Raw genomic sequence first — 18,503 nt, 5'->3', positions numbered from 1 at the left:
CCATCAACTTCAGTGATTCGCTTAACAACTGCGGCAAGAAAAGTTGTAAAATGGATGCAAATATTCACTTAACAAATGTCTTACTTAGCAACAGAAATTTTGGGCTCAATTGTGGTTGTAAGTCAAGAGCTACCATATTTTTCAGAGTATAAGACACACCTTCCCCCCCCTAAAAGAGGGTGAAAATTAGGGTGTGTTTTATACACTGAATGTAGCCCCACCCACCCACCATCCACCACCCTTTGGCCTCTGCCTCCCAGCAATTTACCTCTTTGCAGCAAATAGGGGGCTTGCGGAGGCTTCAATAAGCTATAGCAATCCCTGCAACCTCTAACAGCTGATGATTGGGATAAATTGAAAATGAAACTTGCTGTTTGCTCCCCGTGGCAAATTGCTGGGAGGCAGATTTTTTTCCCCTTGTGCTAATCAGGCTGTTTGCTGCAAGGAGGTAAGTCAACAACTATAAATGCCCATAGAATGTTCAAATTATTAGACTTATTTTTTAAAGACTGCTTTATTATTATTCTAGGCAACTTAACAAAATGAAAAAAGCTTTTTAAAATAAATGCTTGATGTGAAGAGGCCCCTTGCTATTGTTTTAAGAAGTGCTACTCTTTTAAATACCAGAGAATAACTACGGTATACTTCCAGAAAGCACATCAATTTTAATAGCATCTGTACAAGTATAGTCTGAAATATAACACTACAAACAGTGTATATTGTCTCTACTGCTTGTTGCAAGGAGCCAAATTGCTGAGAGGCAGAGGCAGACATTTTTCCCTTGTTTTTCTCCCTAAAATCTAGGTGCGTCTTATACTTTGGAGCGTCTTATACTCCGAAAAATACAGTACCTATACCAATTTAAGGAGCTGGACAATGTTGAAATTAACTTCATCTTTATTTTTGGCCAATTGTCCTGCTCTAAACTAAGCTTTAAAAAGAAAACTGGTAACTAGAAAGTTTTTAGAGACAGATGAGGGTAAACTAGTGAAAAATTAATCCAGAAAGATAGAGATTGTAGGGATTGGAAAACTAGCTATTTCAGATTGAGTTTTACACCAGATTTTAATCAAAATTGTACTTCTGATGGGCCAAATAATGAGTTTTAGATTCAACACTAGCTAAGAAGTCTGAGATAGGAGTGAAAGTTAGGAATGCTTTTTACCAGCTTAGATTGATTTTAGTTGTCCATGCTTTGTAGTGCAGCTTTCTCCAACCTGGAGTGCTTTCAATGAATTAGAACTGCTGCATCTCAAATTCTTTATTGAAAACCAGAATCTGAGCGTTTTAGGAATTGTTCCAATAACTATGAAATGTCACCGAGTTGAATAGGAGGCTGCTCTACAATGGTGGGTTCCTAACGGTTCAGACCGGTTCGGCTGAACTGGAAGTGGTTTGGCGGCCTGAGTCGCTGGAACTGGCAGCGACCTAGGCCTGCCACACCCCTGAAATGGTTCTCCAGGTGGCAGCATAGGTGTCACCATCTTTTTGGGTTTTATGCATGCGCGTCCAAAGTTTGCCACATCCACATACAATCTGGCAGTAGCGACTGCCGGAACCCACCTCTACTGCTCTAGGTTGTCATGCTGTAATGTGCAGTAGGTAGCTCTATCCCATTAGGAAAATTCAAATGGTGCTAATGTTGCTTGCTAATGCATGTAACCACATTGTGTCATGTTACATCACTTTCAGACCACTCTTCAGCCCACATTAAGTTGCCCGTATTTGCAAAGAGAAAAACAGGCTGAACTGAGAGATCAGTTGACCAATCTGCATGATAAATAGTTAGCACTGGAGGCCTGCTTTTGTAGCTCATTATTCATTTCACCACATTGAACAAGAGAGTGCTATTTCTCAGTTGTGTCTTGCTTGTGGCATTGTTTTCCATGGGTTGTTTGTTAGGCCTTCTCTCTTTAGTCCTCTTAAAGCTTACACGACTACCTTAGCCTGTAATAGAAACTGAATTCAGTCAAGGGCACTGCATACATGACACTGGCTCATTGGAATTGGGGATGGGTAGGTTATTGTATGATTGCTTTTCTTATTACTTTGTTGTTATATTTTTGTAACTTTTATTATCTGAGAAGATTTATTCTAATAGGTAGCTTATACTGTAGATCCTAATAAAAATGTAAAGAAGCATGGCAGCTACAGCCTACATTTACTTAGCATTTATTTAATAGTTCTGTATTTGCCAGATTAGTTCTGAAACCATCATTGTTGATATGTTCACAGCAAGCGGCTTCTTTGCGACGTGGTAATTGTTGCTGAAGACATTGAAATCGAAGCCCACCGTATTGTCCTAGCAGCTTGCAGCCCATATTTCTGTGCAATGTTTACAGGTAAATTTGTTTTTCAAACAAATAACTATTCTTATTTCGGGAAGAGCAAAGAGAGAATGTTTCTTGGTGGTGTTACATGGGATGCTGTTATATGGATGAGAGATGTTAAATGGAGGTACGGTCTTTGTTCAAAAGTGTTCTATCAGAAGAAGGAAAAAGGGGCACGAAGTATATTGCTTACAGCAGGGGTGTCAAAACTTGGGAACTTTAAGACTTGTGGACTTCAACTCCGATGCTGGCTGGGGAATTCTGGAAGTTGAAGTCCACAAGTCTTAAAGTTGTCACATTTGGACACTCCTGGCTTACAGTATAAGCCAATATTCCTCATTGTTAGTGAATGTTTCATGGCTGTGGAGCTTCACTTTGTGGATTTGATTGTGGAGATAGTGCAAGTTAAAATCAATATACTCTTCTTAGTGTATGCTTTCTTTTTGGGGGGGGGATCTTTCGCACAACCAATTTCAATGTATTTAAGTACAATGACAATAAAGATTATACTTATGAAGGCTGCCATTGGACTGGCTTTGACGGTAGAGCATAAGTCTCCAATCTTTTGGCTTGCCTGGGCTGCATTGACTGAAGAGGAATATATACAAGTAGTCCTTGACTTACAACAGTTTCCCCATGATCATGTGATGAAAATTCAGATGCTTGGCAATTGGCTCATATTTATAATCGTTGCATTGTCCCAAAGTCATGGGATCCACATTTGCGACCTTCTGACAATGGGGAAGCCAGGTTCATTTAACAACTGGGTTACTAACTAATTGACTCCAGTGATCCTCTTAATAACTGTGGCAAGAAAGGTCGTAAAATGGGGCAAAACTCACTTTAAAATGTCTCACTTAACAACAGAAATTTTGGGCTCAATTGTGGTTGTAAGTCGGGGACTATTTATAGTTAATGTATATAAATCACATAATAATATTAAAAGTTTACAATCTTTGGGTTGTAAAGAGCCAGGGTGGCACAGTGGTTAAAATGCAGTACTGCAAGCTACTTCTGCTGTCTGCTGGCTGACTGCAATTTGGCAGTTAAAATCTCACCAGGCTCAAGGTTGATTCAGCCTTCCATCCTTCTGAGGTCGGTAAAACGAGGACCCAGATTGTTGGGGGCAATATACCGACTCCGTAGAGAGGGCTGTAAAGCACTGTGAAACAATATGTAAGTCTTAAGTGCTGTTGCGATTGCTATCTTGTGAGACCGCATTACTAGATGTCTAGAACTATGAGCTGGACACACCTGTGATAGAGGGTGAGACCCTTATTTGAGCATCAAGGTGATGACTGGAACTCATTGATTTAAAACAAATTCATGCTCCATGAACTTCTGTCTCTCCTCCATTTTTTGCCTTATGTTATAATCTCTTTATGGCAACTGGGGTTATGACTTCATCCCAAAAAACAGGAAAAAATCATTTGATTTCATTTTCATTTCATTTTTCATTTATTAAAATTTATAGGCCGCCCTTTTCCCTGAGGGGACTCAGGGCGGCTTACAATCACAAGGGAGGGGGGTGCAGTATCAAAAAACAAAACAAAATGTGAACAAAGAAAAATAATAAAAATAATAAAACACAACTTTCGTTCAGCAATCAAACACTCGGGCGGGTGAATTGGGAACCTATCCCCAGGCCTGCTGGGAGAGCCAGATCTTGAGGGCTGCGCGGAAGGTCATTTGGAGTGCAATATCACCCTTGGAATGAATCCTCTGCAGACTACAATTCACTAACCATCTTACTTCACTTACTATGTTCCATCAGCATTATATTTTACAATTAATAATGAGCTTTTTGATCACAATCATTAAAAACTCAAGGTTTCTTTTTGCTTGAGCAAACAAAGTGAAACTGCATGCATGTGTATGACATTTGTTACTGGTAGATACAATTTAGGTTTTTAAAACATTTTGTTTTTATGAAGTGATCTTTAAAACACTTCAGTATTATTTAATGGCTATAGCGTTGTGACGGACTTGGTTGCCTGCAAAGTGCTAAATAAGAGACTAATCTACATTTCTTCGTTGTTCGAAGTACATGAGTACACAAGTGTTAATTGATCTACTGCTAATTAATCTTACCTGCCCTATGAATTGTTACAGTATTTTGCTAACAAGGAAAGCAGATTATATTGCTATTTTAACACATAGCCTCCCTGATAATGCTTGTAGGTTTTTTTCCAAACAGTATGTGCCAATTTTATAAGGCCTTTAAAAAAAAAGTTTCTCTTTTTTGTGCATGGGCCCATAAAGGCTGTGCAGATTCAAAGGGAGAAAAAGCTTTGAAGCATATTCAGTGCTCTTGTTTATTTTATCAGCAACTCCTTAAGGCAGGTGTGCCTTTTCTCTTCCGCCTATTTATATTTCCCATTGCTCTTTTCTCTTTCTCAAATCTACTGTGTACCATCCTTTGAAAATGAAAAAGCCTCCCCAGATAATTACATTAGATAATAAATTACCAATTTTCAGTTGTTGTTGTCCCCCCCCCCCCCCCCCCAGATCAGGCAATGTTGACTAGATGTTGCCACACATTACAGGTAACATGGAACACAATAGTGAACAACATTTTCTGTGCTAAAATACTTTGCTATGATAATGCAAAGTGCTCCATGATAATGCAGATTATTCAACTGTATGGGCAAACATTTTACTACTTGGTGAAGAGCTAAGGATTTGCTACATATCTGAGTGTGTGACAGAAAAAGACTAAAGCTCACACTTCATATATTAATGATTTGGTAGAATATTTGCTGAGGAAATTCATTGCCAGTGATAGGTTGGAATTACGTTGTCCTCCATGATTAAAACTTACAAGTGATAAATCCAAAGGAATTATCTACTGCCCGGAATGCAGGGATTTTGTCTTATTCACGGCATTTGGCCTCGTTTTGGGTAATAGATAAAATCGCTTTTTGTGTAGGAGAGGCAAGAAAACATTTTCCTCCTTTCTAGAAACATCAAGCAAGAAATACATTTGGGAGAAAAAGGAAAACATTTGGGTAGTGGATAAGTGTACTGACTTCTTTTTCAATTTGAGATAAGGACTGTAAAATAATAAAAGTCTTCATTTATGAAGAAATTACAGAACTTGACAACCCTCATATATACCAATAAGAATTTCTAACGAAAAGATACAGGTTGGGTTTTTCAGATTCAATCATATTAGCCTCACTTTTTTTGTCTCTAGCTTCTCTATTTTTCAGAGTATAAGACGCACCGGAGTATAAGACACACCAAGGTTTTGAAGAGGCAAATTTAAAAAAAAAGTTTTTGCACTCTGCAAACCTCCCAAAAATGACCCATTTTTTTTTCCAAAAAAGGGCATAAATAGCCCTTAGGAGGCTTGTAGAGTGCTCCTGGGCGGGTGGGGGCCAAAAACAAGCAAACAATGGCTATGGATAGCCTTTAGGAAGCTTATAGACTGCTCTTGCGGGCTTGGGGGGCAAAATTGAGCAAAAAATGGCCCATTTTTTGTTCATTTCTTCCCTCCCCAGCCCCCAGGAGCTCCCTGTAAGCTTCCTACAAGCTATGCACGACCATTTTGGTGATGGGGGCGGGGTTTCGGGCGGCAAAAAATGCTGTATTCAGTATATAAGACGCACCCAGATTTTCAGCCTTTTTTTTGAGGAAAAAGGGTGTGTCTTATACTCCGAAACATACAGTAATTAAAATCCATCCCCAAACATATATAGAATATATCCCCAACTGCTGTATTCTTGTCCACTCTGGCTTTACTCAGACTATCTGTTCTGAGGGTTGGATATAAAGGAATACGGAAACTGAAGAACCTTTCACTATGACAATCACAATCATTACGCTCTTAATCAGAGGATAAACACAGTTACCTAGTTTTGTAGCAGACACCCCCCCCAAGGAATTAAAAACTGTTGAGGGGATAAAAATACTCAATTATCATTTCAGAGAAGAAACAAAAGCATGTTGGCTTTGGCCTTTTTTGGGGGGAGTGGGGCGACAAAATTAGATAGAAAGCTAGAGATTGTAAGAAATGAAAGAGAGTTAGGAGATTGTCTAGTCCTAACTTCTGACGATTCCAGCATTCTCAAAACAATAGATATCTAATTTTTGGTCTAAAAAGAGATTTGGTCACTTTCCCAAATGTAATTTTGGCTATTCAAAAAGTTTGTTTTTAAAATAAAAGGATGATAAACTGATGGAACCTAATGGGAACTCTCCCAGCTCAGACTCTGACTGCCTCTTAAAATAATGTCTAAAATTGCATTTCAGGAGACATGACGGAAAGCAAAGCAAAGAAGATAGAGATCAAAGACGTTGATGGACTAACTTTAAGCAAACTAATAGATTATATCTACACAGCGGAGGTAGAAGTCACAGAGGAGAATGTCCAGGTGAGGGAAGCTGAGAAAAGAATAAGTACAAATAATTGTAGTAACTTTTCACCTCCTCTTAAATTACAACAATCTCTTGGTTACTCTGTGGTTTTGGCAGATCCTTGAAACTCCCTGTCCTGCAAATTATTTTTAAATCAGCTGTAGAATACCTTCTACCTTACAAGGCTTTTGATGATGATTTTCAGCTGATTCTTAATTTTATTATTCAACTAAAATAAACAATGTCCCAATATCTCCTCAAGTATGAAATATGACAACATAAGAAAACAGCTGAAGCTATTTAAAAATATATAACATTCAAAATCTTAAGAAATAGAGCCATTTTCAACTTCTATATTTAATCTTACTATGCAAAATAACAGGAAGCTTAGAGGTAATATATTTTCAATCTTACTGATATAACTAAAATGCAGAGATCAATTTTGAACAAGGAACATTTACCAATAGTAGGGTTAAGTTGCGGGTCCTTGGGGCGTTCATCAGAAAGTAGCAAGGATACCTCAAGCAATATTTAAAGAATATCTGAGGTCTCTTTGCTAACTCTTGAAAAAAATCTCTTTCAGCCAGTGCTGTTTCCTGTGTTGTTCAAAATCATTGATCTGAATATATGTGTATTCTAGTTCTGAAAAATGTTGTATAAGAATATACTATGTGTAAATTATTGGGAACTGAGGTCAATGAACCTAGTTTTATTATCAAATAGGCTATTAAAATCTTTTTTTCCTTCTCATTATTTTGTTGCTCTTAGTATATTTTACTGTATTATCTTGTACATATCTCAGTCAAAAGATCCACTAATTTTCACGACAATTTATCCAAAGTAGACAAAAATATTACTGCTTTTCTTATATAAGCCACTTTGGAAAGTTTTCATTTTTAAGTATGGGCAGAAAAAAAATTATCAAAGTACAGAATACATTTTAGGTTGAAATTTAGAATGAATCATTGTCATTTTATTTATTATAATGTGTGCGTGAATATATGCATACAAAGTTGATGTTGTCTTTTGAAATTGAGTATCTCTGAAGAGATTAAAAATACAGAATGTACTTTTGGAGCGCTACATTTGACATCACAATGAAAATATAATAGTTTCGTCTAGTTTGGTGTTTCAGTTCATGCAGCATTTAATAAGGATGATGAAAGTTGAGAACTAAAGATTTGAAATGAACTTTACAGTCCACTGCAGTGTGATTATGGACACCCAAAAGGTCAGCGTTCAGTACCCGGTGTAATAGTCTAGTTAAGAAATAGGAAGTAGGGATAGGAGCATGATAAGAAGCCATCTCCATCTCTTCCTGCTCCCTTGAATTGTCAGGGAAAGTCTGTATTGAGCTCTAACTGTCTCCATCTTCTCAGAGTCATTATTCATCAGAGTGCCAGGAACTCGCCGTTTAGGATTTCCAGTTTCGTGGAAGATGATGAACAAGAGATGAAACACCTTTTAACCTTTCCTCTTAGTTTGAGATCTGTGAAGGAGTTTCCAAAGGGTACAGTCTTGGCAGTCCAGTTCGCCAATAAATTTTGAAAGTGCTGGCTCTTGTTCTATGATACTCCAATAATTTAACCATTGAAATGCAACATGGATGTAGATGCTCCCCTTCCTGGGAAGCGTGCTGTTAATTATATTTACATTTTGTCCTTCATCGTTTGAGGAGAATATTAAAACCTTGAAAAACGGATGTTAGCTGAAAAAATCCAATTATTATTAGTTTCTCCTAACCAATTATTATTTAGTTTCTCTTTTCTAATCTATTCTAAAAATCAAAGTGTATTGAGGCCTAGAGACTGATGGTTTAATTTTATTGATGCCTGTTGGGGTTAGAGCTCTCTAAAATAGTTACTGATTTGTAATATTCCCGTGTGATCCAGCTGGGTTGGATTGTTCTTGCTGGAATAAGAGAATGAATGCACCCCAGGGTATGCTGCAGTTATATTGTTCTGTTTGGCTGAAGTATGTTAAAGAAGTAGAGAAATATAATTCTTTTCTTGCTCAGGTGTGTTATAGTATTGGTTAGCCTTTAATACTTTTAAAAATCATGTTTCAATATGGTTGTTTTTTTGAAGGAGCCAACATGGGACTTCAATTGCTAATTCTTTGTTGCCTTTTCTTTTTCAAATTTCAGGTTTTACTGCCAGCTGCCAGCTTGTTACAGCTAATGGATGTTCGACAGAACTGTTGTGACTTTCTTCAATCTCAGCTCCACCCCACAAATTGCCTTGGAATTCGCGCCTTTGCAGATGTGCACACCTGCACAGAATTATTGCAACAGGCCAATGCCTATGCAGGTGATTGTAACAGCCCTCAAGATGTTCCTGGCTTTAAAATATGAAAATATTGACGTCTTGGATACTAGTACACATCCTTCAACCTAAATCAAAACAACGAAGGGGGAGAGAACTAATTTTCTGCTTAAGCTTGTAGGTGATCCTCTTGCGTAATAAGAGGACTTTTAACATTTATAAAATACTAATTCTTACTGGTGAAATTCAACTGAATGTATGCATGATCTAAATCCCTCAAGTAGAGAAAAGCAACATGGCATTTCCTACATATGTCAGAATGAATTTTCATAATTCTTGAATAATGATCATGTTAGAGGAAGTATATCAAAATTGTAGTTTGGAGGTCAGTATGTTTCATACTCTTAACCTACAACAGCCACCTCAACCTAGATGTCTTTCAGAAGTTGGACTTCAGCTGTCCAAATTCCTTAGCCAGCAGACTGAAATGTCTGGAGGAACAAACATTGGAAAAAGCTGCCATTAAGATATTATCTGAATCTACATTTTAAATACACCTTTTCATGCTAGATGTTCTGAATAGACATACGAATTATAAAATCATTTCAAGCAGGCAATTTTACCGAATCTCTTACAAAAAATATTATACCAATGTTTCAAAGCCTCAATGTTCAGTAAAATGATCATTGTATATTTAAGATATACTGAAACAACAATCATCCTTCCTAATAGTAAATGTCTGCTCCTTAGCCAACTTTTAAGTTAATATATCATTAACTAGAAAAGGATATGGGCAAGTTAGGTAGAATATTGAGGTTCTACTTGGGCTCATATCTTTGCTTACTTGGACATACCTTTCATTGCAAGAGCACCACAGAGTTGGAAGGGACCTAGAAGGTCTTCTAATCCAACCCCCTGCTTAGGTAACAGGAAACCCTATACCACTTTAGACAAATAGTTACCTGAAGCTTTCCTTAAAGTAATGGAAGAGGTGTCTATATCAATGACACATTCTTCTTTTTTTGATGATGATGATAACAGTAATACATCATAGGAAGATTCTATAAAACTGCAGTTCTGTTTCTATTCTTTTTGTCCAAATAAAGTGGGCTTGGCTGGTAAATAAGAAACTTTCAGTTTGAATCAAATTAATTTGCAAATCCAGGTACAAATCTTTTCAGCATGATTTAATTGATGAAATGAAGTGGGCATGTGCTAAGGAGACATGCTCTGATATAGACAGAGACATTTTTCATATACCAGGATCTCTTGAAGACAGACTAAAAAGGAGGATTTTGAAATGTGACAGATAGGTCTAGGCAAACATTGGTGCATTCTGTGATCAGTGTAGAAAACAAAAGGCAAATTCCAGGCTTGGACACATTAGGAAAGGAAGAATTGAAAATGAAATAGCTCATACAGGAGTTATCCCTTATTAGCACAATTTGTTATCTGGACTTTTGTATTGACATGGTCACCAAACAAACCAGATCTAAAAGTTTTTACATATCTGCAATGTAGATCTTGTACTTTGTTTCTTTACTTAAGCACAGATGACCTTTTTCACATGCATAAAATACATTTTTGTAAGATCTTGTTACTGATGTAATGAAGTGAGAACAGAAGCCCTATTGATAAGCAGTTCAGCCAATGCACCAATTCATAATATATCATTGGTGATACTATACTTAGAGCATGCATACAAGTTTTCATCAAACCTTGGCTAATTTGAGAGCTGAGAAAGATATAACCAAGGTTAGTTCAATATGATTATGGGGCTAGAGTAGCAGTTTTAGGAACAAGGCTACAGTGCTTACATTTATTAACTTGCAGCAACGTGAGTTAAGAGGAGACATATTAAAGTGGTGTTTTCAATCTGATCAAATCCAGATCTTGTGGACTTTAAACTTCCAAAATTCCCTATCCAGCAAGGTCATTGCTGAGAATTTTGGGAGGAGTACACATATAGTTCACATGGACTATAACTAGCCTGAAAAATACTATATTTGAGGAGAATAGGTGTCTATTATCCAAGATAGTGGATAGTAAAATCGTTCATAGTATAAACCTGTGAGTAGAAGAAGGTTTTTTTCATTTGTTCCTTACAATGTCAAAATTGGGGGTCATTCAATATAGTGAGATTGAACCCAATATGGAGAGATTTAGGACCTATAAAGAAAGCACTTGTTAATAGCAGTAGCAATAGCACTTATATATCACTTCACAGTGCTTTTTAGCCCGCTCTAAGCAGTTTACAGAGTCAGCATATTTGGGTCCTCGTTTTATCAACCTCAGAAGGATGGAAGGCTGAATCTTGAGTTGGTCAGAATCGATCTGCTAGCAGTGTTGGGAATGCAGAGTCAACCTGCAATACTGCATTCTAACCACTGAGCCACCACGGCTCCTTCAACCTTAGAACTGGTGATGATGGTTATCAGTTTGCGTGGCTTTACAGGTTGTCCTTGACTTACAACCATAATTGAGACCAGGATTTCTGTTGTTAAGCCTGGCGGTTGTTAAGTGAGTAGTACCTAATTTTATCAAAACCCCCCCCCCCAATTGTTGTTAAGCAAATCACTGTAGTTAAGTGAACCGTGTGGCCTTTTAAGCAAATCCAAATTTCCCATTTGACTTTGTTTGTCAGGAAGGTTGCAGATGGGGATCACATCATCCTGGAATGCTGCATGTGTTGCAAATTCATGCCGGTTGTCAAGTGCTTGAATTTTGATCATGTGATAATGAGGACGGTGTGTCGGTTGTAAAAGTGAGAACTGGTTGCAAGTCTTTTACAGTGCCATTGTAACTTTGAATGATCACTAAACAAATGGTTATAAGTTGAGGACTATCTGTAAAAGATTCCGGGGAAATTACGGTTTTTTTTACAGGTTTACAGTTTCTTTTGCCATAGTTGTTAAGCAAATCACTGTAGTTAAGTGAACCATGTGGCCTTTTAAGCAACAAACTTGCCAACAAAGATGTTTGTTGCAACTGACCTGCTTTGAAAATCAGCAGCTAAGTTTAACATTTTTATCGAGTTATAAAATATTGTAAAATACAAAATACAGAAGCAAATAGAAAAGCTGGGTGGAGGGAAAGAGAAATGATGAAAGATAAGAAAAAGAAAGAAAAAGAAACTGACTTCCGACTCTGTTACAGTAAAATAAGGCATTAACATCAAATCCCAACTTTTTCATAATAATATGAACATAATATGTTCTTAATAATGTGAACAAGCCTTTAATGTAAAGATCAATCAATCTACTTGGTAAAACCCAAAACCAAATTTTCATTTTTTTCCACATGAAGCATGAAGTTCAGAAGTGGTCTCCATGTGGAAACAAAAGTACTTATGTTCTTTTGTTTAATCAAAGTAGTCAATTTTTGCCACTTCAGTCAACTCCATCAAAATCAGAGGCTAAATGAAGCCTGTTGCTCTCTGGTCCACATTTCTGAATTTCTTGAATGTAGGGCGTTCAGAGCTTTGCTTACTTTCTTATATCTGGGACAAATAATTATCTTTAAATGCTTGATTTTTAAAACCATTTAATCTTTAACCAGACCAGCACTGAACAAGGTTTAATTTAAATCTGGTTTAATTGCAAGAACTGCTCTTGTGGTTTTTTTTTGTTGCCCTTCATGAGGAACATATTACTTTAACATCCCCCTATGAAATGTTAATGAAAGTATTCAAGAAATGCATTCAAGATTCCTTTGGCTATACATTAACTGTGTACAGTGAAATAATTTGCATTTTAAAGCAGCAGAAAGTAACCTATGAGTTCAATGAGTACCCTCTTTGAGATATGCCTAAAGCTGATAACTTGGGTTATCATTGTGTTTTGTTTGATTTTGGTTTAGTGTGCTGTATGGTCACAGTCTAGTTACCACTCGAGTGTAAACGTTTGCCTTCATGCAATTTTAAATATTTCTTCAGAACATTATATTCTCATTTTAAAAATTGTTTCCTGTAATAAGATATTGAATAACCTGTGATAGTTCATTATATTTATTAAAGTTGGGTTGAGATTTATGTTCTCAAGAGCCACCTGCTGGTGAACAGAAGTATTTTACAGAGCCACTTTAAAGAAATATTTAGAACTGATACTGTAAATCAGAGCTATCAAACTAGATTTCATGGGGGGCTGCATCAGAGTTGTGTTTGACCTTGGGGGGGGGCAGCTAGGCATGGCCAACTCAACATCACTACTGTCGGGGGCACCTGTGGAGGCCTGAGTGCTCTGGCAGTGAAAACGCAGCTGGCAGAGGGTTACAGAAATTGGTTGCAGCCGAAAATGGAGCTCGGGAGGGCTGCACACAGCCTTTCCGAGCTCCATTTTCTCTGGCAGAGGCACCATAGGTCGGCCCTTCACTATTTCCAGACGGCCCTGTGAGCCAGATCTAAGCACTTCCCAGATCTCTTGGACTACAGTTATATTAGCTACAGTCAATGTAACAGATTGTACATTGGTTGATAGATGCTTCCTGCAAGGTTTCAATTAAATGTTTCTTTTTGTTTTCTGTACATGATTGAACCTGTATACATAACCTTGTATGTCGAGTATGTTCTAAGCCAGCGGACCCCAACCTTTTGAGCACAAGGGACCGATTCTGTGGAGAGAGGTTTTGCCATGGACCAGAGGGGTGTGTGATTTCATGTATTGCCTGCATCCTGTGGATGGGGCTTTGCTTGTTTGCATGGCCTGGCTTTTGGCATGCCACGGCCCAATGCTGGACTGGAGGTTCATGAAATTCAGAGTTTCACATACTCATAGCAGCAGGTTATACTTTTCCTGATGTGACAGTGGAGCTTATTTTCTTTATTGATATCACCCTTGAGCACCAGTCAGTCTGTTTTTTTTTTCTTCCTACCCTGTAATCTCATTGTTCAGCTATTGTTGCTAGCTCTTCGTGTTGAATGAAAACTTGGATTTTCATTATGATCTTCCTTTTCTTAATTTCCAATTCTTTGGAACAGAGCAGCATTTTCCTGAAGTGATGCTTGGTGAAGAATTTCTTAGCCTAAACTTGGACCAGGTTTGCAGCTTGATATCAAGTGACAAGCTCACAGTGTCATCAGAAGAAAAGGTATTCTTGATTTGTGTCTTCCGTAATATGGAAATAGAGCTTGACTACGTAGAGAGAGGAGAAAAAAGAAAAAAAAACGGAGCCTTCAGAGAAATGACAGCTTTTGCTCGCTGTCACATGGCTATGAAATAAAGGCTCTTCTTTGAGAAGAGCCTCCCTTCAAGTTCCTAAGGCACACATATACTGCCATAAATAGGGAGTGATGCTTCTTTAGGTATTTGGATCCCAAGCTAATTAATGTTTTGGCACAGTTGGGTTCAAAAGCGTCTGCAAATGGTGCTGTCCAGAACTAAGAAATACTAGCTGGATACCCGTGCTCCTCCACGAAACCATGTGATTGGGCTTGCTAAACCAACATTTACAGCTTGAAAATTAATTAGTAGTTACGATTGGCCTCTCTTCTCTCCCTCAGGCTTGCCCCACAGAAGCTTCTCCTATCTTATCCCCTTCTCTCCCTCAGGCTGGCCCCATTGATCCTCTCCAAACTTCCAGCCCACAGGCCGGATGAGTCACGTGCTGGCCACGCCCAAGTGGCAGTTGGAACACAGTTCTTTTCAGGTTGGGAGGGGGAGTAGAACATCTCATTCCTTAGCATCAGAGTGTGTTAATAATAATAATATAAGAAATACTAATGATCTGATGATCATTTTGAAAAATTCTTTCTTGGTGAGCACCTAGAAGCCAAGAGGAACATATGTGCCAAATTTCAAGTTTGTAGGCTTTATGGTTCTGGAGATTACATGATGCCACATGAGTGGCATTTCGCTTTTAAACATATAGATTGGAATAAACTTTAGCAGGTTTTAAAATTCTCTTAACTTTAAAAAAAATTCAGAGTGCCTAAAGGCAGAATACTTCTATGATCAGGAAAGGGATAGACCAAAATGGCCACTAATGAAGCTGAAAAAATAAGAAGGCATACAGATCAATGCTCACAATTTAAAACATTGCTAAATGAGTATTTGATTAACCTTTTGTAGAAAGTATAGCTAGCTGGGTGGAATGCAATTAGTGTCACTTGCAATTTAATGTCCCATCTCTAATTTACACTGGCTGAAGGATTCAGTTTTTTAAAGCAGCACAAGCGTACAAATGTGCGCAAGAGCCATCAGCACCTTTAATCTGGATATCTCACTGGCCACTTCTTCCACTGCACATTCATTAAATGAAGCTCCTTTTTTCATTAACATTCTTTCTGATGCTGTCAGATGATATTTAAGTTTCCCACCTGGCAGTTCCTTATTGGGTACAACTCCCGTATTGAAAGAAATTTGCAGTTGCTGGTGGTTGGATGATTTCAACACAAACCAAGATTTGAGATGTACAATTGTTATAGATATGTGACTACATTTGTGAACTAGACTATTTGATTTTCTTTCCCTGACTCTCATAATCTATTCTAAACTAAAAAGTAGAATTTCCAATGGTTGCTGTACAGCTTTGTTCATTTAATAGAACTCTGTGATTTTTCCATGTTCCTTTTGTGTTGCCTGCTGTCACCTACTGTATACTGTAGTATCCTCTTTCCTGTTGTGTTTTAGAACACTAGTCATGCAAAAGACTCAAAACAGGTAAATTAAGTATAACTTCCAAGCACATTTTTATTCTAGTGATGAAATCAAAATATAAATATGTATTACCCTGTATCCCTGAAAATAAGCCCTCCCTCAAAAATATTCCAACACAGCAGCAGCCATGAGATGACCATGCTCACCACTTCCTGCACCTCAAAAATAATAAGACCTCCCCAAAAATAAGGTCAAGCACTTATTTTGGGGGTCAAAAGATAATAAGACCCTGTCTTATTTTTGGGGAAACACAGTACTTATGATCACAATTGAACCTAAAATTTCCATTGCTATGCAAGACAATTGTTAAGTGAGTTTGTCCCATCTTTCTTGCCACAAGTTGTTAAGTTAATCACTGCAGTTGTTAAGTTAGTAACATGGTTGTTAAGTGAATCTAGCTTCCCCATTGACTTCGCTTGTCAGAAGGTCGCAAAACGTAGGATCACATAATGCTGGAACACTGCAGTCGTCATACATATGAGCCAGTTGCCAAGTGTCCAGATTTTGGTTGCGGTGCCACGGAGATGCTGCAATAGCCATAAGTGTGATAAAAGGGTCACCAGTCACTTTTACAGTACTGTTGTAACTTCAAACTGTCTTTAAACAAATAGCTGCTGTAACTCAAGGACTACTTATATTGCCCTTGAGGTTTTAAATTAGGTCCAGAATGCTAACAGTTATAATGTATACTTATTGCACAACCTGTAAACAAATTGAGATCTCTCTGGACTGGAAGTGTGCTACACAATTTGACATCTAAAAGTGTGCAAGGTATGGCTTATTTAAACGACTGTATTTTCATCCTGCACACAATCACCCTTTCCCCCCTGCATTTATAAATCTTTATTATGCAACTATCCTCTGCCTTTAAAAAAGTGTTTAAGTCATTTCTGCAGACTTACTGTTACATAATTTATGAAATCATTGCTTCCAAATTTGGGTTCCGTAATGACAAATTATGTCCCTTTTAGACAAAACAAGTTTTGATGTTTGCAGGTCTTCGAAGCTGTCATTTCGTGGATAAATTATGACAAAGAATCTCGCTTGGAACACATGGCAAAACTGATGGAGCATGTTCGCCTTCCTCTCTTGCCCAGAGACTATCTTGTACAGGTTAGTAATTATCAGATCTTGGCATAATTAAAAAATATTACAAGCGCCAGGTGCCTTCTTTATGACTTGACATCCGTTCATCTATCTCCCTTAGGAATCCTAATCTTTGCAGCCTTCTTGCTAGGTGAGCCCAATGCTTTTTCACATGAAGGCTTAGCTGGGTAGAACAGGGATCACATTTAACGACACTAAATGGTGCAAGAAAGGCTGCCATTTGGTATTATAATGATACATGAATTTGGAATTTTTAAAACCACATTGTATAGATTTTTTTAGTGGTGTAATCACTGAAAGATCATTTATTGACATAGGGTAAAGCTGTAGCCTATGCTGATGATAATTATTTATACATCTTCACCTCTGCTATCAAGATTAAGTTCTAGTAGCTATGGATTTAGAACTTTAGCATTGAATAGGGTGATAGTCCCATTCAAAACTCATCCATAATCTGGGGGGCTCTCTTGAAATTCATGGCTTTTTCTTGAAGAGCAGGTGAGACCATGACATAATTCTATCCTGTGAACCACTTGTAGCCACTTATGGATTGAGATATTTGTTGTCATTTCCTATTTGGACTACCATAATTTGATTTAGATGCACCAGACTAGAAAGCGGGAGATGGTGAATTCTAGTCCTACCTTAATCCTGAAAGGTAGCTGGGTGAGTTTGGGCCAGTCACACACACTCAGCCAGTGGTGGGATTCAGCGAGTTCACACCACTTCGGGAGATCAGTTGTTAACTTTCTGAGTAGTTTGGTGAACTGGTTGTTGGAAGAAACCATTAGGGCAGAGAACCAGTTGTTAAATTATTTGAATTCCACCACTGCTCTCAGCCCAGCTCACCTGGCAGGGTGGAAAATAAGAGGAGAAATATGTGTTAGATGTGTCCGCTGTCTTGAGGCATTGTAAAAATAATAAAGGTGGGATACAAATAAATACATTATTTATACATATTCACCTCAGTAGCCTGAGTAGTAATGGGAACCACCTGGTTGCCCTGTCCCTCCTTTAAGAGCTGTACCTGTTGCCATTTGGCTTCTCAAAACCTTTTGAGAAACTTCCTGTTCAATAAGACTAAGAAGGGGAAGCTTGCTGTAGGTTCTGGCTCCAGAAGTGTATTGTTTTGGAGTGACATAGAGGCTCAAATACCTCTGTGCATGTATAAAATGTATGAATGTACAGTATGTTACTATTGTGCTTGTTGCTGTTAGTTGCTTTTCAGAGGAAAAAAAATCCAAGAGAATGTATAGAATAAGATAATCTAGATTTCAATGTTAATAAAGAGCAACTTAATCTTTCCCCTTAATCTTTTCCTTGAAACATTTAAGGAAACACTGTTAAAAAAATTAAGATTCTAGATTACAGATTAAACTTTTAGATCTTCCTAAAAACCTGTAGAGGTACTGTTTGAGAAACTTCCAATATAGGAGTACTGTTAAAATAAAAATCCTCTTTCTTGTGCCTGCTATTTGGCTGTAGCTTACAATTTCGTAAATAGTTGTTGCACAGGTTATTTAGGTATTCTCATGATTTTGAAGGTAATTCAGATCTTTCCTACTGTGCACAATTTGGCTTTCCGTGCCTTTCCCCCCCTCTTGTCCAAAATCTCTTGTGTATCCCATTTCAGTGTTGCCCTTAGCAACTTTTGAGATGTGTAGACGTCAATTTCTAGAATTCCCAGGCTGGGATTTGAAGTGCACACATCTTAAAGTTGCTGAGGTTGGCAAACATTTAATGAGATAGAATTGTAGCAGAATTTCATGCATAAAATATGCATCAGTGCT

At 37.7% G+C, this 18,503-nt stretch overlaps 1 protein-coding gene across 2 annotated transcripts in view; it reads left to right on the top strand.

Moving 5' to 3' along the window:
* Positions 1-18,503, top strand: part of KLHL3 (kelch like family member 3) — a 46,187-nt gene that overhangs the window by 13,308 nt on the left and 14,376 nt on the right. For both annotated transcript variants that reach the window (XM_032211382.1, XM_032211380.1), the window contains exons 3-7: positions 2,236-2,342; positions 6,585-6,706; positions 8,836-8,998; positions 13,929-14,038; positions 16,603-16,719. In XM_032211382.1, coding sequence (XP_032067273.1) covers positions 2,236-2,342; positions 6,585-6,706; positions 8,836-8,998; positions 13,929-14,038; positions 16,603-16,719 — 619 coding nt within the window. The remainder of the gene's footprint in view (positions 1-2,235; positions 2,343-6,584; positions 6,707-8,835; positions 8,999-13,928; positions 14,039-16,602; positions 16,720-18,503) is intronic.

Source organism: Thamnophis elegans, chromosome 2, assembly GCF_009769535.1.
Source record: "Thamnophis elegans isolate rThaEle1 chromosome 2, rThaEle1.pri, whole genome shotgun sequence".
Taxonomy (NCBI): Eukaryota; Metazoa; Chordata; class Lepidosauria; order Squamata; family Colubridae; genus Thamnophis; species Thamnophis elegans.
This window is presented reverse-complemented; position numbering and strand designations above follow the sequence as displayed.